Raw genomic sequence first — 18,369 nt, 5'->3', positions numbered from 1 at the left:
GGCAAACAAAAATGGAAATATACCAAAACTTATGGATATAGCAAAAGCAGTTCTAAGGAAGTTAATAGTGATAAATGTCTATATCAAGAAACAAGAAAGGTCTCTACTAAAAAACTTAACTTCATACTTCAAGGAACTAGAAAAAAGAACGAACCAAGGATGAAGTTAGTAGAAGGAAGGAAATAACAAAGATCAAAGTGGAAATAAATGAAATAGAGACTAAAAAGACAATAGCAAAGATCAATGAAACTAAGACCTACTTAAAAAAAAAAAAATAGCAAAATTTTAGCTAGACTCACCAAGAAGAGAAAAGATCCAAATTAAATCAGAAGTGAAAGAGGAAATGTTACAAATAAAATCTTAAAAAAGGGGGGGGGGCACCTATGTGGCTCAGTTAGTTAAACATCTGCCTTTGGCTCAGGTCATGATCCCAGGATCCAACTATGGAGCGCACATCAGGCTCCCTGGTCAGTGGGGATCCTCCTTCTCCCTCTCCCTCTGCCATTCCCCCTGCTTGTGCTCTCTCACTGTCAAATAAATAAATAAAATCTTAGGGGGAAAAAAAGAGGAAATGTTACAATTGATACCAAGAAATATGAAGGATCATAAGAGATTAGTATGAACAATTATATGCCAACAACTTGAACAACATAGAAGAAATGGATAAATTCCTAGAAACATACAATCTACTAAGACTGAATCATGAAGAAATAGAAAATCTGAGCAGAACAATTACTAGTAAGAAGATTGAGTCAGTAATCAAAAACTTCCCAACAAACCAAAGTCCAGCACCAGACAACTTCACTGGTGAATTCTACTCAACATTTATTTTTTTTTTTAAGATTTTATTTATTTATTTGACAGAAAGAGAGAGATCACAAGTAGGCAGAGAGGCAGGCAGAGAGAGAGAGGGAAGCAGGCTCCCCGCTGAGCAGAGAGCCCGATGTGGGACTCGATCCCAGGACCCTGAGATCATGACCTGAGCCGAAGGCAGCAGCTTAACCCACTGAGCCACCCAGGCATCCCTCTACTCAACATTTAAATACCAACCCTTCTTAAATTCCTTCAAGACACAGGAGAAGAGGGAGCACTTCCAAACTCATTTTACAAGGCCAACATTACCCTGATTCCAAAACCAGACAAGGATGTCCCAAGAAAACAATAGGTCAATACCTCTGATGGACATAGATGCAACAATCCTCCACAAAATATTAACAAACCAAAATCAATAATACCTTAAAAAGATCATACTTTATAATCAAGTGAGATTTATTCTAGAGTTAAGAGATGGTTTAATATCCACAAGTCAATGTGATATACTACACTAAACAAAATGAACAATAAAAATACTGATTATCTCAAAAGATGCAGAAAAGCATTTGACAAATTCAGCATCCATTTATGATAAATTCTCAACCAAGTGGGTATAGAGGAAACATACTGCAACATAATAAAGCCTGTATTTGACAAGCCTGCAACTTACATTATACTCAATGGGGAAAAGATAAAAAGCTTTTCCTCTCAGATCAGGAATAAGACGAGGACACCAACTTTCCCCCACTTTTATTCAACACAGTATTAGAAATGCTAGGCAGAGGAATTAAGCAAGAAAAATAATAGGCATCAAAATATCAAAGCATGGTGCAAAACTGTCACTGTTTGCAGAAACATAATATGACATACAGAAAATGCTAAAGATGCCACCCAAAAATGTTAGAATAATGAATTCAGTGAAGCTGTAGGATGCAAATATTTAAAAATATGTTGTGTTTCTATACACTACCAACAAATTTTTAAAATCTTATTTATTTATTTGTTTGAGAGAGAGAGAGACAGAGAGTGAGAGAGCTTGAGTGGGGTGGGGTCAGTGTTGTGTTTCTATACACTACCAACAAATTTTTAAAATCTTATTTATTTATTTGTTTGAGAGAGAGAGAGAGAGCTTGAGTGGGGTGGGGTCAGTGGAGGAAGCTTAAAACCAGGACCCTGAGACCATGACCTGAGCTCAAGACAGAGGCCAAACCCACTGAACCACGCAGGTGCCCCAAGAAGAATTAATATTTTTTAAATGTCCATACTACCCAAAGTAATCTAGAGATTCAGTGCAATCCTTAAAAAAAACTCAAATGGAACTTTCTTCACAGAAATAGTACAAACAATCCTAAAACTAATATTAGAACCACAGAAGACCCCAAATAGCCAGGGAAATCTTGAGAAGGCATCATCACATTTGCTGGTTTCAAAGTAGATTGCAAAGCTATAGAAATCGAGACAGTTTTGGTATTGGCATAAGAACAGAAACAGATCAATAAAACAGAATAAAGAGCCCGGAAATAAATCCCTGTATATTTAGTCAATTAATTTACAGCAAAGGAGCCAAGAATATTCGATGAAGAAAGAAGAGTCTCTTCAGTAAGTGGTGTTGGGGAAATTGGACAGCTACGCACAAAAGAATGAAACTGGACTACTATCTTAACTCATTCATAAAAATCAACTCAAAATTGGTAGAAGATGACATGATTAAGACCCCATAAAACTCCTAGAAGAAACCAGAGGCAGATTTGATTTCTTTGGATGTGATACCAAGAGGAAAGGAAATGAAAGCAAAAATAAACAAGTGGGACTACAAACTAAAAAGCTTCTGCACAGTAAAGGAAAACCATCAACAAAATGAAAACACAACCAACAGAATGGGAGAAAATATTTTCAAATCATGTATGTCATAAGGGGTTAAGAAAATATATAAGCAATTCATACAACTCAGTAACAAAAACCTCTAAGAACCTCATTGAAAAATGGACAGAGGATCTGAACAGGTATTTTCCAAAGAAGATGTTCAGTTGGCCAATAGGTGCATGAAAAGGTGTTCGACATCACTCGTCATCAGAGAACTACAAACCAAACTCTCAATGAGCTTGTCAGGATGGCTATTACCAAAAAGATAAAGGGCACTTGGGTGGCTCAAGCCTTTGCCTTGGGTCCTGGTCCTGGGGTCCTGGGATCGAGCCCCATGTGGCTCCCTGCTCAGTGGGGAGTCTGTTTCTCCCTCTCCCCGCCTCATGCTCACTCTCTGTCTCAAATAAATAAATAAAAGTAATGAATGGTTGGCAAAGATATAGAGAAAACAGAACACTTGCTTACTGTTGGTGGGAATATAAATGGGATAGCCACAATAAACACCAGTACGGAGGTTCCTCAAAACATGAAAAACAGAACTATGCTATGACCCAGTAATTCCACTTCTGGTTATTTATCTAAAACAACTGAAATCACAAATTTGAAGAAAAATACGTACTTCCATGCACACTGAAGGGTTATTTACAACGGCCAAGACCTGGAAACAACATAAGTCCATTGATGGATGAATGGATAGAAAGAATATGATATACATATACAGTGCAATATTATTCAGTTAAGAAAAGAAAAAATCCTGGCCCTTAACACCAGCATGGAAAGACCCTGAAGGCATTATGGTAAGTGAAATAAGCCAGACAGAAAGAGAGAAATACCATATGATGTCATCTGTGTGTGGACTCTGAAAAAACAAAAACCCCAAGCTCACAGAAATGGAGAACAGATTGGTGGCTGCCGGAAGCAGGGGGGTTCTGGTAGAGGGGGGAGTACGATTTGCAAAACAGGTAAAGGGCATCAAAAGACACAAATTTCCAGTTATAAAATAATTCCTGGGGATATAATGTACAGCATAGTGAATATAAGAATACTGTTTTGTATATTCAAAAGTAGCTGAGAGAATAAATCTTAATTCTCATCACAAGAAAATCTGTGATGGGTGTTAACCACACTTACTGTGATCATTTCATAATATATACATATAATTATAATGTTATACACCTGAAAGTAGGAAGTTACATGTCAATTATATCTAAATTTTATTTTAAAGATTTTATTTATTTATTTATTTGACAGAAAGAGATCACAAGTAGGCAGAGAGGCAGGCAGAGAGAGAGGAGTGGGGGCGGGGTGGGGGGAAGCAGGCCCCCTGCTGAGCAGAGAGCCCAATGTGGGACTTGATCCCAGGACCCTGAGATCATGACCTGAGCCGAAGGCAGAGGCTTAACCCACTGAGTCACCCAAGGGCCCAGTCATATCTAAATTTTAAAAAGTATATGAATTGTGATCATATTTGGGTAAAATGTATATACATGTTCATTCATACATACATATAGTTAGAGATCATGAAAGAACTTCATTAAAATATTTGTATTTGTGGGGGCACCTGGGTGGCTCAGTGGGTTAAAGCCTCTGCCTTCGGCTCGGGTCATGATCTCAGGGTCCTGGGATCGAGCCCCACATGGTGCTCTCTGCTCAGCAGGGAGCCTGCTTCCCTTCCTCTCTGCCTACTTGTGATCTCTCTCTCTCTCTCTCTCTGTCAAATAAATAAATAAAATCTTAAAAAAAAAAATATATATATATATATATTTGTATTTGTGGGGCACCTGGATGGCTCAGTTGGTTAAGTGTCCAACTCTTGATTTCAGCTCAGGTCACGATCTCAGGGTCATGGGGTTGAGCCCACTATCAGGTTCAGCACTCAGTGGGGTGTCTGCTTCTCTCACTGTCTCTTTCTGTCCCTCTCCCCAGCATGTGTTGTACTGTGTACTCCCCAACATGTGTAAATAAATCCTTTAAAAAATAAAAAAATAAATATTTGTATTTGTTATCTCAGATAAAATATTTTAGGTAGTGACATTTTAACTCAAATTTGTAACTTTTGTGTTTTTAGCAGAGAAGAAAAATCACATGGAAATCAAATTACTGAAAATACAATAAACACGAGGCTAGTTATGACCCTATGTCAAAAAAAAAACTGACAAACACCCTCTCCTAGACCAAACTCTAGCTAGATGGCTCTAAGCCTCTTCTCACCCAGCCCCAACCTTGGTCTATAAAAGCCCCAAACTTGGGGCGCCTGGGTGGCTCAGTGGGTTAAGCCGCTGCCTTCGGCTCAGGTCATGATCTCAGAGTCCTGGGATCGAGTCCCGCATCGGGTTCTCTGCTCAGCAGAGAGCCTGCTTCCCTCTCTCTCTCTCTCTGCCTGCCTCTCCATCTACTTGTGATTTCTCTCTGTCAAATAAATAAATAAAATCTTAAAAAAAAAAAAAAAATAAAAAAAAAAAAAATAAAAGCCCCAAACCAACACTAGACTGGTTTCCCGCAGCTGAAGGTCACAGCCCCAAGATGACCCTCCGTTCCACTTCACGTGCCTGCAGGAGAAACTCAAGTCCGCCCCTTTGTGCCAGGCAGCACCTGGAGGTGCGACATTTGTACAGGTTTCACATGGGCCAAACCCCTTGTTTCCACTTTTTGCAATTTTTCACTTCCCTTGGTCCACCGCCCCACCCCGACATTCTCCCTGTAAAATGCCAGCCACCCCGGCACAAACCAAAGTTGATTTCCGTTCACCCTGGGCTCTTCCCTATTGCAATAGTTACTACTGACCAAAATACGTCCTCGCCCCTTTAACTAGTGTCCAGCTTGGTTTATCTTTCAGGACACACACGTAGTTACTCGGTAAGTATACTGCTTATTAGCGGGGCGCCTGGGTGGCTCAGTCAGTTAAGCATCTGCCTTCAGCTCAGGTCATGATCCCAGGGTCCTGGCATCCAGCCCCGTGTCACACTCCCTGCTCAGCAGGGAGCCTGCTTCTCTGCCCCCCTCCCCCATGCTAACTCAAATGAAAACTTTTTGAAAGTACTGCATATTAGAAATTACTTATGAAAAAATGAAATGTGTATTTTTTCATCCCCATTAACTCGCGAAGTGCGATCTACAGTCTCATGCATTGATTCACTGGGATTCCACGTAGCCAGTCAGGGATTTGACAGGACAACGAAGTCACTACTTAGCTGGGGCAATGGAGTTCAAGCTTTTTGAGAGCCCTGAAAGATAAACATTTGGCTTTCATTTTTATTTATGGTAGATTTTTCTTTTTTTCTGGGCAGAAATTTAAATTTTTTATGTAGTTTCTTCCTTGACCTAATAGAAACATCTTCCAGAATTCTAAAATCTCTTTTCACAGGAGTAGGACATGGCAACCTGAGATTAAAATCTTACCATAAACTTGTTCTACCCTGGCCCTGCCCAGCCCCACAGTTCACTAAACAGCAAGCAGAGCGCTCTTTTCAAAATGCAGAACTGATCCTGCATCCTGCTTAAAACCCTTAAATTATTTCTCACTATTCTCAGGACGAACTCCCAAGTCCTCACGATGCCTCTAAGGCACTTTCTCTCCCAGCATGTGTCTCCATTCTGCGCATCACAGCAAGTTTCTATTCCCGGAACACACCCATCTCTGGCTTCTCCAGCTTCTTCTGTGCCAGCAGGTATCCTACTGGAAATGCTTTTTCTCTGTCAGTTGTCAACTTCTCGTATTTCAGGTTTCAGCTCCAATGTCACCTTCCCAAAGAGGTTTTGCCTAAAAAGGCCTGTCAGCACTTTGACTCACTATCATATTACCTCCCAAACCCTTCTAGAAGGTGGAATTATCTTAATAGTTAGCATATTGATAAACTCCCAACTTGAATGCCAGTCTCTTGAGAGAGAGAATCTTGTGGTGCGCCGCCAAACGCTTCAACAGCCTTTCCCCAAAAAAGTCCCACTGCTACCAGGTGCCAATGTCCAGGGTCCAAATACTACCACTCTGGGTAATTTCATGATCTGATGGGACATCAACCAGATCGCAGAATTGCTTGAAAATTTAGAAGTTCATTTTCACAAGCCAGTGCAGGCCAGTTCCCACTCACCCCTGGAACCTCGTCTGGCTTCTTTACAGACACCAAAAAATGGAACTAGAACAATCCAGCCACAGAGTAAGTGGGCAACAAATGGTGACTGAAGGTTGAATTGGAATAAAAGAATTCTCAATTCTACACCATCAGATACTGTAGCTTGGTGGAGTCGCGCGTGCCCACGTGTGTGTGTGTGTGTGTGTGTGTGTGTGTGTGTGTGTTTTCTAACTGCCAAACTGTATGTAGATTTGCAGGCAAGTACTTTGAAATCAACTTGTTAAATGGGTCATTATAAGAAGTTCCTAAATAAAGGGCAAAAAGAGGAGGAGGAGGAGGAGGAGGAAGGGGAAGAGGGTTGAGAAGGGAAGGAGGAAGAGGAAGAATTAAGTGAAAGCAAAGCTTCTCTCCCAGGTGTTATTCCCCCTGGGGATGGCCTGGCCTGAGGGCAGTCCACAGGCCAGTCTCAGCAGGTTTGCTCTGAGTACTTGTTAGAACGACCCTGGTGGTCCCTTACTCAGCCTCAGTCTCTGGGTGGAATCCAGCAGTCTTCTCGTTATCAAGTTACGCCTCGGAAGTCTGATATGGCACCCAAGTTTGAGAAGCTTGTCCAAGGGAAGGCAAACGGTGGGATTATCAGCTCCTGAGAGTGACGCCAAGGGCTTCCTCTCTGCCTGGAGCAGCTCACCCCACCCCAAACCCAAGCAGATATCCTGGGAGCGAACAGATCTGGGATTCTGACCTCCCATCCAAACCCGTTAAGAAAGCAAAACATCCCAATTGCACCGTGTTCAAAATACTGGATTTTTAAAACATGTATTTTTGTTATTGAGAGATATTTCTTTTTTTTTTTTTTTTAAAGATTTTATTTATTTATTTGACAGACAGAGATCACAAGTAGGCAGAGAAGCAGGCAGAGAGAGAGAGAGGAGGAAGCAGGCTCCCTGCTGAGCAGAGAGCCCGATGCGGGACTCGATCCCAGGATCCTGAGATCATGACCTGAGCCGAAGGCAGAGGCTTAACCCTCTGAGCCACCCAGGCGCCCTTGAGAGATATTTCTTTGAAACATTTAGCATTTGGCCTTCATTATTAGTGATCATTGCTATTAGGTAACATTTATTCAGTGTTTACTATGTGTCCAAAGTTGGGCTAAGTGTTTTCCATGTATTAATACTCAGAACAAACCTATGTGGTGGGTGCTGTTTTGATCTTTATCTTACAGATGAAGGGACATTGAGAGAGGAGCGATTTAACTGTAAAAGGTTGCGACCTTCCTGGAGGTTGCAAGGAGGCTAAAGCAGGTCAGAGCCTATGGCCCCAGAAGACCTAGACACAGTTGGTGATCTTTCCCGATCCACAAAGCCACAAAAAGCTGTGCGGCCTCTAGGGAAAATACCCACGAATACCCAAAAGACAGGTTTCAAGTGGCTGAAAAACAGAGAGATGCAATTTCTACTTAAAGTTCAGAAAATAAGCTAGACCAGAGCTGTATCTTCCAGAAACAGGATTCATATCTTACTTCTGTCTTTTACCACTGTGTTGTTTTTTTTTTTTACTGAAAATGGTGAAAGCAGTACAAAAAAACTTTGAAAATCACTAGACAAGAGCTACCCTCATTTTTCCTTAAGGTGAGGGGAGAAAACATTCCCCAAATAGGTAAAAACAAATGAATAATAGCCTAGTGGGGGGAAAATGTATTAAATTATAGGAAATGCTTGTGACAGTCTGTCTGTTCGGCCCACAAAACCCCCTTCCTTTGAAAACTGCATTTCCCCAGCTGCATTTGCAGATCACCTTGAGCCCTGGCCACAGCTGATTGAGCTCGAGTATGAACATCTGACCAGACCTGGCTAGTGACTGTCCCTTTTCTGGGAGGAAGAAAGAGTACACCGTGTCTTCTGGTGGCTGGATCTAAGGATCCACGTTTCATATTCCGGGGATGGCCAAGTACACAGGCAAGCATAGCACACTGGCCTTCAGGGAGAGGTTCGTAAATCCGGAATTCTCAGAAAGGTGAAGGAATGACCACGGACCCAGACAAACATGAGGAAAAAAGGGCCTGGGTCCCTCCACTGCCTGGACCAGAACCTCCCACGGCAGCCAGCTCAGGTGGATTTCCAGAGAAGGACCAGTGCAGGCAGAGATCAGCCCTTCGAGGAAACACGACCACCCTGGTCACCCTATCTGCCTCTGTTTCCCTCCAGAAACAAGGGTCCATCCATGAGTCCCGGCCACCTCTGGATTTTATCCTAGCACCTGGTTTCCCCTAGCACTAGACGTCCCCTCCCCGCCTTTCCATGCTGTGCTTCTCGATTGTACCCCTGGACAGGGTGGTGCTCAAACTCACTCATATTCAATTGCTCAAGCTTTTCATGTCCTCCGTTTCTTTTCCATCTTCCTGCAACAATGTCCAACAAAATCCAAATCGTGCACGCAATGAAATACATGCTACTGACCAACTACAAGGCTGGAAACATTTACTTAGCCTCTTTCCCTACCCCAATTCACCCAACAATGGGAAAACAACCCTCAAGAAGACTCATGACGTCAACAGAAATTCCCTGCTTAAACCTTTCACTTGAAAGAGCCCAGTGTCCCACTTTCCCCTCTCCTTTAGACGTACCCCCGCCCCCCCGCTACAGAGACTCCTGGGCTCTACCTGGGATATAAACGGTGCCACCATTGCTCCAATCCGACACAGGGAGCCACTGGTCCCCATCCCCAAAGCGCGCATCATGGTGGGGTAGACCTGGAGGGGGAGCATAGGAAGCATCGGTTAGCTTGGGCTCCTGCTTTCCCGAGTCCCTGCCCTTCCTCCCCCAGCCAGGCTTCCGTATATAGCAGATACCAGCTGTTCCCGACAGGTGTGTAGGCTATGAGATATAGGACACTCGTGTTCTCAGGCACCACAACATTGAATTTTTAAGTATCAGAAAAATAAACACTTAGAAATGAGCCTTTAAATGACCAAATTCCAAAATACGTTTTTTAAATTTTTTTTCTTTTTAAAGATTTTATTTATTTACTTGACAGAGATCACAAGTAGGCAGAGAGGCGGGTTGGGGGGGGGGGGAAGCAGGCTCCCTGCAGAGCAAAGAGCCCGATGCGGGGCTCCATGCCTTAACCCTGGGACCATGACCTTAGCCCAAAGCAGAGGCTTTAACCCACTGAGCCACCCAGGCACCCCTGCAAAGTGTGTTTAATTGAATATTCCAAGTATAATTTCAAACAGTTAAGCTCTGGAATCAAACAGAAGACTTCCACTTTAGAGCTATAAATGTATAAAGTAGTCCTACTGAAAGTAAAGAAAGTTCTCCCCCAGGGGCACCTGGGTGGCTCAGTTGGTTAAACATCTGCCTTCTGCTCAGGTCATGATCCCAGGGTCCTGGAATTGAGTCCCGTATCGGGCTCTTGCTTAGCGGGAAGTCTGCTTCTCCCTCTGCCTACTGCTCCTTCTGTTTGTGCTCTAACAAATAAAATCTTTAAATAAACAAACAAACATAAATAAATCAAATGGAATTTTATGGCATAATCTACCTTTTAAAAATGATTTTATTCGAAAGAGAGAGAGATAGCATGAGTTGGGGGCCGGTGGACAGAGAGAGGGAGAAGCAGGCTCCCTGCTAAGCAGGGAGATGGACATGGGGGCTGGGATCCCAGGATCCTGAGATCATGACCTGAGCCAAAGGCAGACGCTTAACTCAATGAGCCACCCAGGTGCCCCCATAATCTACTTTCTCAGTACAACTTTCTTACACTTATTATAAGACTTCTTTGGTCTGAACTTCCTTAATTCTAAATTCTTCTAGGAACTGGCAGAAGTTTAAGAAGTAAGCAAATAGTACTTAACAATTTATAGGGAGAACGCTTTATGAAAGTATGGTTTTTCAAAACTCGACAATTCTCTTAAAGCTCTACAATACCCATAATTTTTAATCCATTCACTAAAGCAAAGCACATTGCCTCTTTACTTGGTCACGTTTTAAGCACCATTTGTCCAGTGTAAAGTCAAGAAGCTGTCTGGCCTCAGCAGGCATTGTTGTATTTTTATAAGAAGGTCTGGGAGTGGAGTGCCTTTTTCGGGAGGTTTTTTTTTTTTTTCTTTTTCTGGAAAATGAGACTGCTGGCTATCACTGAGAACAATGGATTCAGACACATAGTGGTGATATCAGAGCAAAGAAAGTAAGTCCTCTGAGTGAAGGAATAGAAGACAATCATCTTTAGGTACACGCCTTTGATTTTTTTAGACAATTAGTATCAAAAAATTTACTTAGAAATGACCTTTTAAATGAATTTATTCCAAAATATGTTAAGTTGGATATTTCAAACGTAACTTCAGAAGCATACTGGATTACACAGATCAACTATGTCAATTCCTATTTTTATCACTATGGGGAGAAAAGAATATTTTTCTCTGTGACTTTAATGATTTGCACAGACCCTATCTGTAAGCTGAGCAGATTTCTGTTTCCGGAGATGGAAACAAATGCAGCCTCCCCCTGCGCTCTGCTGGGATTGCCCCCCTTGGGCAAGTGTGCCTCTGGCCCAGTGCGGTGGGACTCTTCTGGAGAAGACCAGTGGAAACCGCCACCCACAACACATCTCCTGACCAGGGAACTCTTGTGGGGCTTCAGTTCTAGTGGAAATCGCCTCAGGTCTCATCTGACAGGCAAATCCGAGCACACCCAGTTAAAACCCACCACATCCTGATCAAGGACCAAACACTGCCCACTGCAGGCATGGAGCCTCCACAGGCGACTGGCCTGAGGGACAGAGTAGTCAGAACACAGCAGCAGAGTGCACGCAGCACACACCAGAGACACTCCCTGAAGCCCCAAGCCCTGGACACCATAGAACCACTTCTTCATAAAGCCATTACTCTCAGGAGTAGGAAACCCAACAGGCTCATCTAACACAGAAGAAGGAAAGTGCTAAGATAGAGGAATTCCTCCCAAATGAAACAAGTTAAGCGCAGGGCCACAAATCTAAGTGGAACAGAAATAAGTGACATGCCTGATGGAGAATGTGAAGCAACAATTTGTAAGGATACTCGCTGGGCTTTAGAAAAGAATGGAAGACTCCAGGGAGCCCCTTACCACAGGGATGAAAGAGTTGAAGAATCAGTTAGAAATGAAAAATGCTGTAACTGATAATAGAAACAGACTGAATGCACTGAGGGCTGGAGAAGCAGAGGAATGAGTAAGTGACACAGAAGATGAAAGAGAAAACAATGAAGCTGAACAAAAGAGAAAAAGAAGGGGTGCCTGGGTGGCTCAGTCAGTTAAGCAGCTGTCTTCAGCTCAGGTCATGATCACAGGGTCCTGGGATCAAGCCCTACGTTGGGCTCCCTGCTCAGCGAGGGAGCCTGCTTCTCCCTCTCCCTCTGCCTGCTGCTCTGCCTGCTTGTGGTCTCTCTCCATTTCTCTAATAAATAAATAAATGTTCAAAAAAAAAAAGAGAGAGAGAGAGAAAGAAGAATTATGGATGAGAACAGACTTAGGAAACTCAGTGACTCCATCAAATGTAGTAACATCAGTATCCTATGAATCCCAGAAGAGGAAGAGAAAGAAGGGGGGCGGTGTGTGTGTGAAAATTTACTTCAGGAATTAATCACTGAAAGCTTCCCAAATCTGAGGAAGGAAATAGGCATCCGGATCCAGGAGGCACAGAGAACTCCCATCAAAATCAAGAGCAGGCCAACACTAAGTCATATTGTAGTTAAATTTGCAAATACAGTGATCAAGGAAAAATCCTAAAAGCAGCAACACAAAAGAAGTCCCTAACTTACAAAGGAAGACCCATAAATCTAGCTGCAGATTGCTCAACAGAAACTTGGCAGGCCAGAAGAGAGTGGCATGATATATTCAAAGTGCTGAGTGGGAAAAATCTGCAGCCAAGAATATTCTCCATTCAGCACGACTGTCATTCAGAATAGAAGGAGAGAGAAAGCACTTCCCAAACAAACAAAAACTGAAGAAGTTCATGACCACTAAGCCAGTCCTGCAAGAAATACTGAAAGGGACTCTGAGAGGAGAGACCAAAAGCAACAAAGAAAGGAACAGAGAAAAACTGCAGATGCAACCACAAAACAATAAAATGGCACTAAACATGTATCAAAAATTACCCTGAGTGTAAATGGATTAACTGTTCCAGTCAAGAGACACAGGGTGTCAGAATGGATAGGAAAACAAGAACCATCTATATGTGCCCACAAGAGACGATGTTAGACCTAAAGACACCTGCAGACTGAAAGTGGGGAATGGAGAATCATTTATCATGCAAATGAGTGTCAAAAGAAAGTAATAAGTCGGACAAACTAGATTTTAAACCAAAGACTGTAATGAGAGATGAAGGGCATTCTGTCATAATAAAGAGGTCTAACCAACAAGAAGATCTAACAATTGTAAATATTTATGCCCCCAAAGTGGGAACATCCAAATATATAAAACAATTACAAACAAAGGAACTCACTGATGATAATGTGGCAACAGCAGGGAATGTTAACACCCCACTTACATCAAAGGACACATCATCTAAGAAGAAAATCAACAAGGAAACAATGGCTTTGAATAACACACTGGACCAGATGGACTTAACAGATACATTCAGAACATTCCATCCTAAAGCAGAATACACACTTTTTTTCAAGTGCACAAAGAATCTTCTCCAGAATAGATCGCATTCTACGTCACAGTCAGGCCTCAACAAGTACAAAAAGATTGAGACCATACCATGCATATTTTCTGGTCCCAACTCTATGAAACTTGAAGTCAACCACAGAAAAAATTTGGAAATACCATGAATATGTGGAGGTTAAACAACATGCTAGTAAACAATGAATGGGTCAAACAGGAAGTCAAAGAAGAAATTTAAAAATACATGGAAACAAATGAAAATGAAAACACAATGGCCAAAACCTTTGGGATGCAGCAAAAGTGATCCTAACAGGGAAGAACATAGCAGTACAGACCCACCTCAAGCAGTAAGAAAATCTCAAATAAACAACCTAACCTTATACCTAAAGGAGCTAGAAAAAGAAAAATGAGGCAAGCCGAAGGAAGGAAAAAATAAAGATAAGAGCAGAAATAAATGATAAACTAGAAAAAAATAGAACAGATCAATGAAACCAGCAGCTGGTTCTTTGAAAAACAAAGTTGATATAACCCCAGAGCCAGACTTATCAGAAAGAAAAGACCCAAATAAATAAAATCACAAATGAGAGAGAAGTAACAACCAGCATCACAGAAGTATGAACAATTACAAGAGAATATCATGAAAAACTCTATGTCAACAAATTGGACAACCTAGAAGAAATGGATCAATTCCTAGAAACATAAAAACTACAAAAACCAAACAGGAAGAAACAGAAAACTTGAACAGGCCAATAGTCAGCAAAGAAATTGAATAAGTAATTGACTATCATCCAACAAGGCAAAGTCCAGGGCCAGATGGCTTCACGGGTGAATTCTACCAACACTTAAAAAAGAGTTAAGGGGTGCCTAGGTGGCTCGGTGGGTTAAAGCCTCTGCCTTCAGGTTGTGATCCCAGGGTCCTGGGATCCAGCCCCAAATTGCATTGACCTCTCTGCTCAGCAGGGAGCCTGCTTCCCTCTCTCTCTCTGCCTGCCTCTCTGCCCTCTTGTGATCTCTCTCTGTCAAGTAAATAAATAAAGTATTTTAAAAATAAATAAATAGATAGATAATAAAGAGTTAATACCCATTCTTCTCAAACTATTCCAAAACAAGCAATAGAAGGAAAACTTCCAAATTCATTCCATAAGGCCAGCATTATCCTGATAACAAAAGCAGATAAAGACTCCACTAAATAACAATACCACAGGCCAATATCCCTGCTGAACATGGGTGCAAAAATTCTCAATAATGTACTAGCAAATGGAATCCAACAGTACATTAAAAGAACCATCCACCACTATCAAGTAGGATTTATTCCTGGGCTGCAAGGGTGGTTTCAGCATTTGCCCATCAGTCAGAAGGATACACACATCACATTAATAGAATAATAAGAACCACATGATCTTTCAACATCTATTCATAATAAAAACCCTCAACAAAGCAGGGTTAGCGGGAACATACCTCAACATAATAAAGGCCATATATGAAAAACCCATGGCTAGTATCATTCTCAGTGAAGACAACGGAGAGTGTTTCCTCTATAATCAGGAAAAAGACAGGAATATCCACTCTCAACACTAGTATTTAACACAGTACTGGAAGGTCTAGCCTCAGCAATCAGACAACAAAAAGAAATAAAAGCCATCCAAATGGGCAAGGAAGAAGTCAAACTTTCACTATTTGTAGATGACACAATAGTCTTTATAAAAAACCCAAAATACTCCAACTAAAAATTGCTGGAACTGATACACAATTTCAATAAAGTGGTAGGATTAAAAAAAAATCTGTTGCATTTCTATACACCAATAATGAAGAAGCAGAAAGAGAAATCAAGAAATTGACCCCATTTCTAATTGTGCCAAAAAGTGTTAGATACCTGGTAATAAACCTAACCAAAGAGATGAAAGACCTGTACTCAAAACTATAAAACGCTGGTCAACGAAATTGAAGATGACACGGAGAAATGGAAAAATATTCCATGCTCATGGAGTGGAAGAATGAATATTGTTAAAATGCCTATATTACCCAAAGCAATCTACACCTTTAATGCAATCCTTATCAAAATACCACTGCTATTTTTCACAGAGCTAGATGAAATAATCCTAAAATTTGTGTGGAACCACAAAAGATCTTAAGTAGCCAAAGCAATCTTGAAAAAGAAAAGCAAAGCTGGAGGCATCACAATTCTGGACTTCAAGCTATATTACAAAGCTGTAGTGTTCAAGATAGTACGGTCCTGGCACAAAAAAAAAAAAAAAAAAAAAAAAAAAAAAAAAAAAAAAGACACATAGATCAAAGGAACAGAATAGAGAGCCCAGAAATGAACCCACAACTATGATCAATTAATCCTTGACAAAGCAGGAGGGAATATACAATGGAATAAAAGATCATCTCTTCCACAAACGGTGTTGGGAAAACTGGACCGCGACATGCAGAAGAACAAAAATGGGACCGCTTTCTTACACCATACACAAAAATAAATTCACAATGGTGCAAGCCTTAAATGTGAGACAGAAAACGATTAAGATACTAGAGGACACAGGCAGTCACTTCTCTGATATCAGCTTCTTACTAAATAGGTCTCCTGAAGCCAAGGAAACAAAAGCAAAAATAAACTATTGGGACTACATCAAAATGCAAAGCTTCTGCACAGCAAAGGAAGCAATCAATCAAATTAAAAGACAGTCTTCAGAATGAGAGAAGAGGGGTGCCCGGGGGGCTCAGTGGGTTAAAGCCTCTGCCTTTGGCTAAGGTCATGGTCCCAGGGTCCTGGGATTGAGCCCCGCATCGGGCTCTCTGCTTGGCAGGGAGCCTGCTTCCCTCTCTCTCTCTCTCTCTCTGCTTGCCTCTCTGCCTACCTGTGATCTCCGTCTGTCAAATAAATAAATAAAATATTTTTTTTTAAAAAGTAACATTAAAGAATGGGAGAAGATACTTGCTAATGACATACCTAAAAAGAGTTAGTATCCAAAAGATATGAAGAATTTATGAAACTCAACTCCCAAACCAAAATAATCCAGTTAAAAAATGGGCAGAGGAATAGACATTTTTCCAAAGACATACAGTTGTCCAACAGATACATGAAAAGATTCTCAAGAACATTCATAAGTGAAATGCAAATCATAACCACAATGAGATCCCCACCGCACACCTGTCAAAATGTCTAAAACTAACAACACAGGAAACAACAGGTGTTGGGGAGGATGTGGGGAAAGAAGAACCCTCCTACACTGTTGGTGGGAAGGCACACTGATACAGCCATTCTGAAAAACAGTATGTAGGTTCCTCAAAAAGTTAAAAAGAGAGCTACCCTACGACCCAGCAATTGCTCTACTAGATATTAACCCAAAGATACAAAAATACTAATTTGAAGGGGCACCTGCATCCCAATGTTTATAGCTGCCATGTCCACAATAGCCAAATGATGGAAAGAGCCCAAATATCCAGCACCTGATGAATAAAGAAGATGTGGTCTGGATCTACAATGGAATATTATTCAGCCGTCAAGAAGAATGCAATCTTGCCATTTGCAATGAGGGGATGGAGCTATAAAGAAAATTACGCTCGGTGAAATCGAAGTAGCTCGCCTTGCATGTCTTGGGAATAACCAACCCACAACTGACCTCAGCAGTATAAATGTAGATGGTGTTGAAGTTGGCTGCCACCAAAGCCCTCAGCATGAAGAGGAAGCCAATCAGGCCAGCACTAGGGAACAAGATGTCAGAAAAGTTAGAAAAGGCAGCATGGAGGGCTTTCCATGGCCTTGACAGGTGCTCACATCACACAGTTTAGCATTACAGATGCTAATACACGCCCACAGATAACCATGTCCTGGAGAGGTGCTGCTCCTCTCCTGGCCTGACTGTGGGGTCCTAAAGTAAATGCTGGACCCCAACCTTCAACCCAACTCCCCATCTGTCCTTCCCACCCCCCCCCCCCACGTGTGCCGTTCCAGCCTGGGGCCCCAGATGAGCACCCCTTCTGCTACTACCCTTTTTGGGAAATGATGTGGTTTGCAGAATGATAGAGATTACAACTGAGGACATTCTAGGATTGCAAATGGAGAGTGAAACGAATTTTTTACCCTACAGGTAGGTTACCTGTTTCCCTGAGCTGTCATAACAATGGTCCAGATAATTTGGAAAACAACTAGAGTCCTGGGGTTCCACGAAGGTTGGCATAAAGATCCTAATATCTCGGTGGGTGGAATGACTGCGCCTACGCTCCCACCTGGGAGCGCAGAGGCAGGGCTGGGTCAGTAGAAGAGAGAAGGGGGAGGGGTGGGTACCAGAGAAGACCATTCCAGTCAAACCAGGAGCGCATTCACTACTCCCCAGGTCAAAGGGGTTTGCCCTGATGCCCACTGAACGCTATGGGTCAGGAAACCACAACTTAAAACCACTGCACAAACCTAGATTATTTTCAAGCAGTCAGAGAGAAAAATACCTTGATGTGCAAATATTGAGGAGAAGGAAGAATAAGGCGGTGCATCCCATGGTGATAGAAAGGCTCAGCCGTCTTCCCAGGAAATTAATGCCCAGGATATTGAGAGGATTCACTAAAAAACAAACGACAGTGACAATTTCTGAAACCTCGAAAGCAAGTGGCATTTACCAAGGATTCCCCGTTGTCATTTCAGAAAGAGGCAACTTCATCCAGACCTCATGTGTGTTCCAGCCCAAATCCAGTCCCATGGTCATCCACCTCCTGACTTCTTCGCCAGGCTTTTCCTCGTGGGTCCGAGAAGGACGAGCACTGGTGTGTGCAGAAAGGGTACTTTCTGCCCAAGAAGCTTCTTAGAACATGTAGGTCTATCGTTAATTGCAAACCTTCTAGATCTGTATTTTAAATGATTTATACTGTTTGCCATTAAATTCATGGCACCACTGATTTTTAAGTACTATTATTTTATGTCCACTAAAATGCAAACAGTGCTGCAAATCGAAATTTCAGGAGCCGCTGTAAGACACATCTCAATTTCAGAGACTTCC

General features: G+C 41.9%; 1 protein-coding gene across 1 annotated transcript in view; it reads right to left on the bottom strand.

Annotated features, from left to right (window-relative positions):
- The window catches only part of SVOPL (SVOP like), a 66,617-nt gene that overhangs the window by 13,734 nt on the left and 34,514 nt on the right, over positions 1-18,369 (bottom strand). Inside the window, exons 10-12 of the mRNA XM_032305501.1 lie at positions 17,825-17,936; positions 17,002-17,083; positions 9,406-9,495 (exon numbers count right to left, since the gene is read on the bottom strand). Of these exons, the coding sequence (XP_032161392.1) occupies positions 9,406-9,495; positions 17,002-17,083; positions 17,825-17,936 (284 nt within the window). The remainder of the gene's footprint in view (positions 1-9,405; positions 9,496-17,001; positions 17,084-17,824; positions 17,937-18,369) is intronic.

Source organism: Mustela erminea, chromosome 11, assembly GCF_009829155.1.
Source record: "Mustela erminea isolate mMusErm1 chromosome 11, mMusErm1.Pri, whole genome shotgun sequence".
Lineage (NCBI taxonomy): Eukaryota > Metazoa > Chordata > Mammalia > Carnivora > Mustelidae > Mustela > Mustela erminea.
This window is presented reverse-complemented; position numbering and strand designations above follow the sequence as displayed.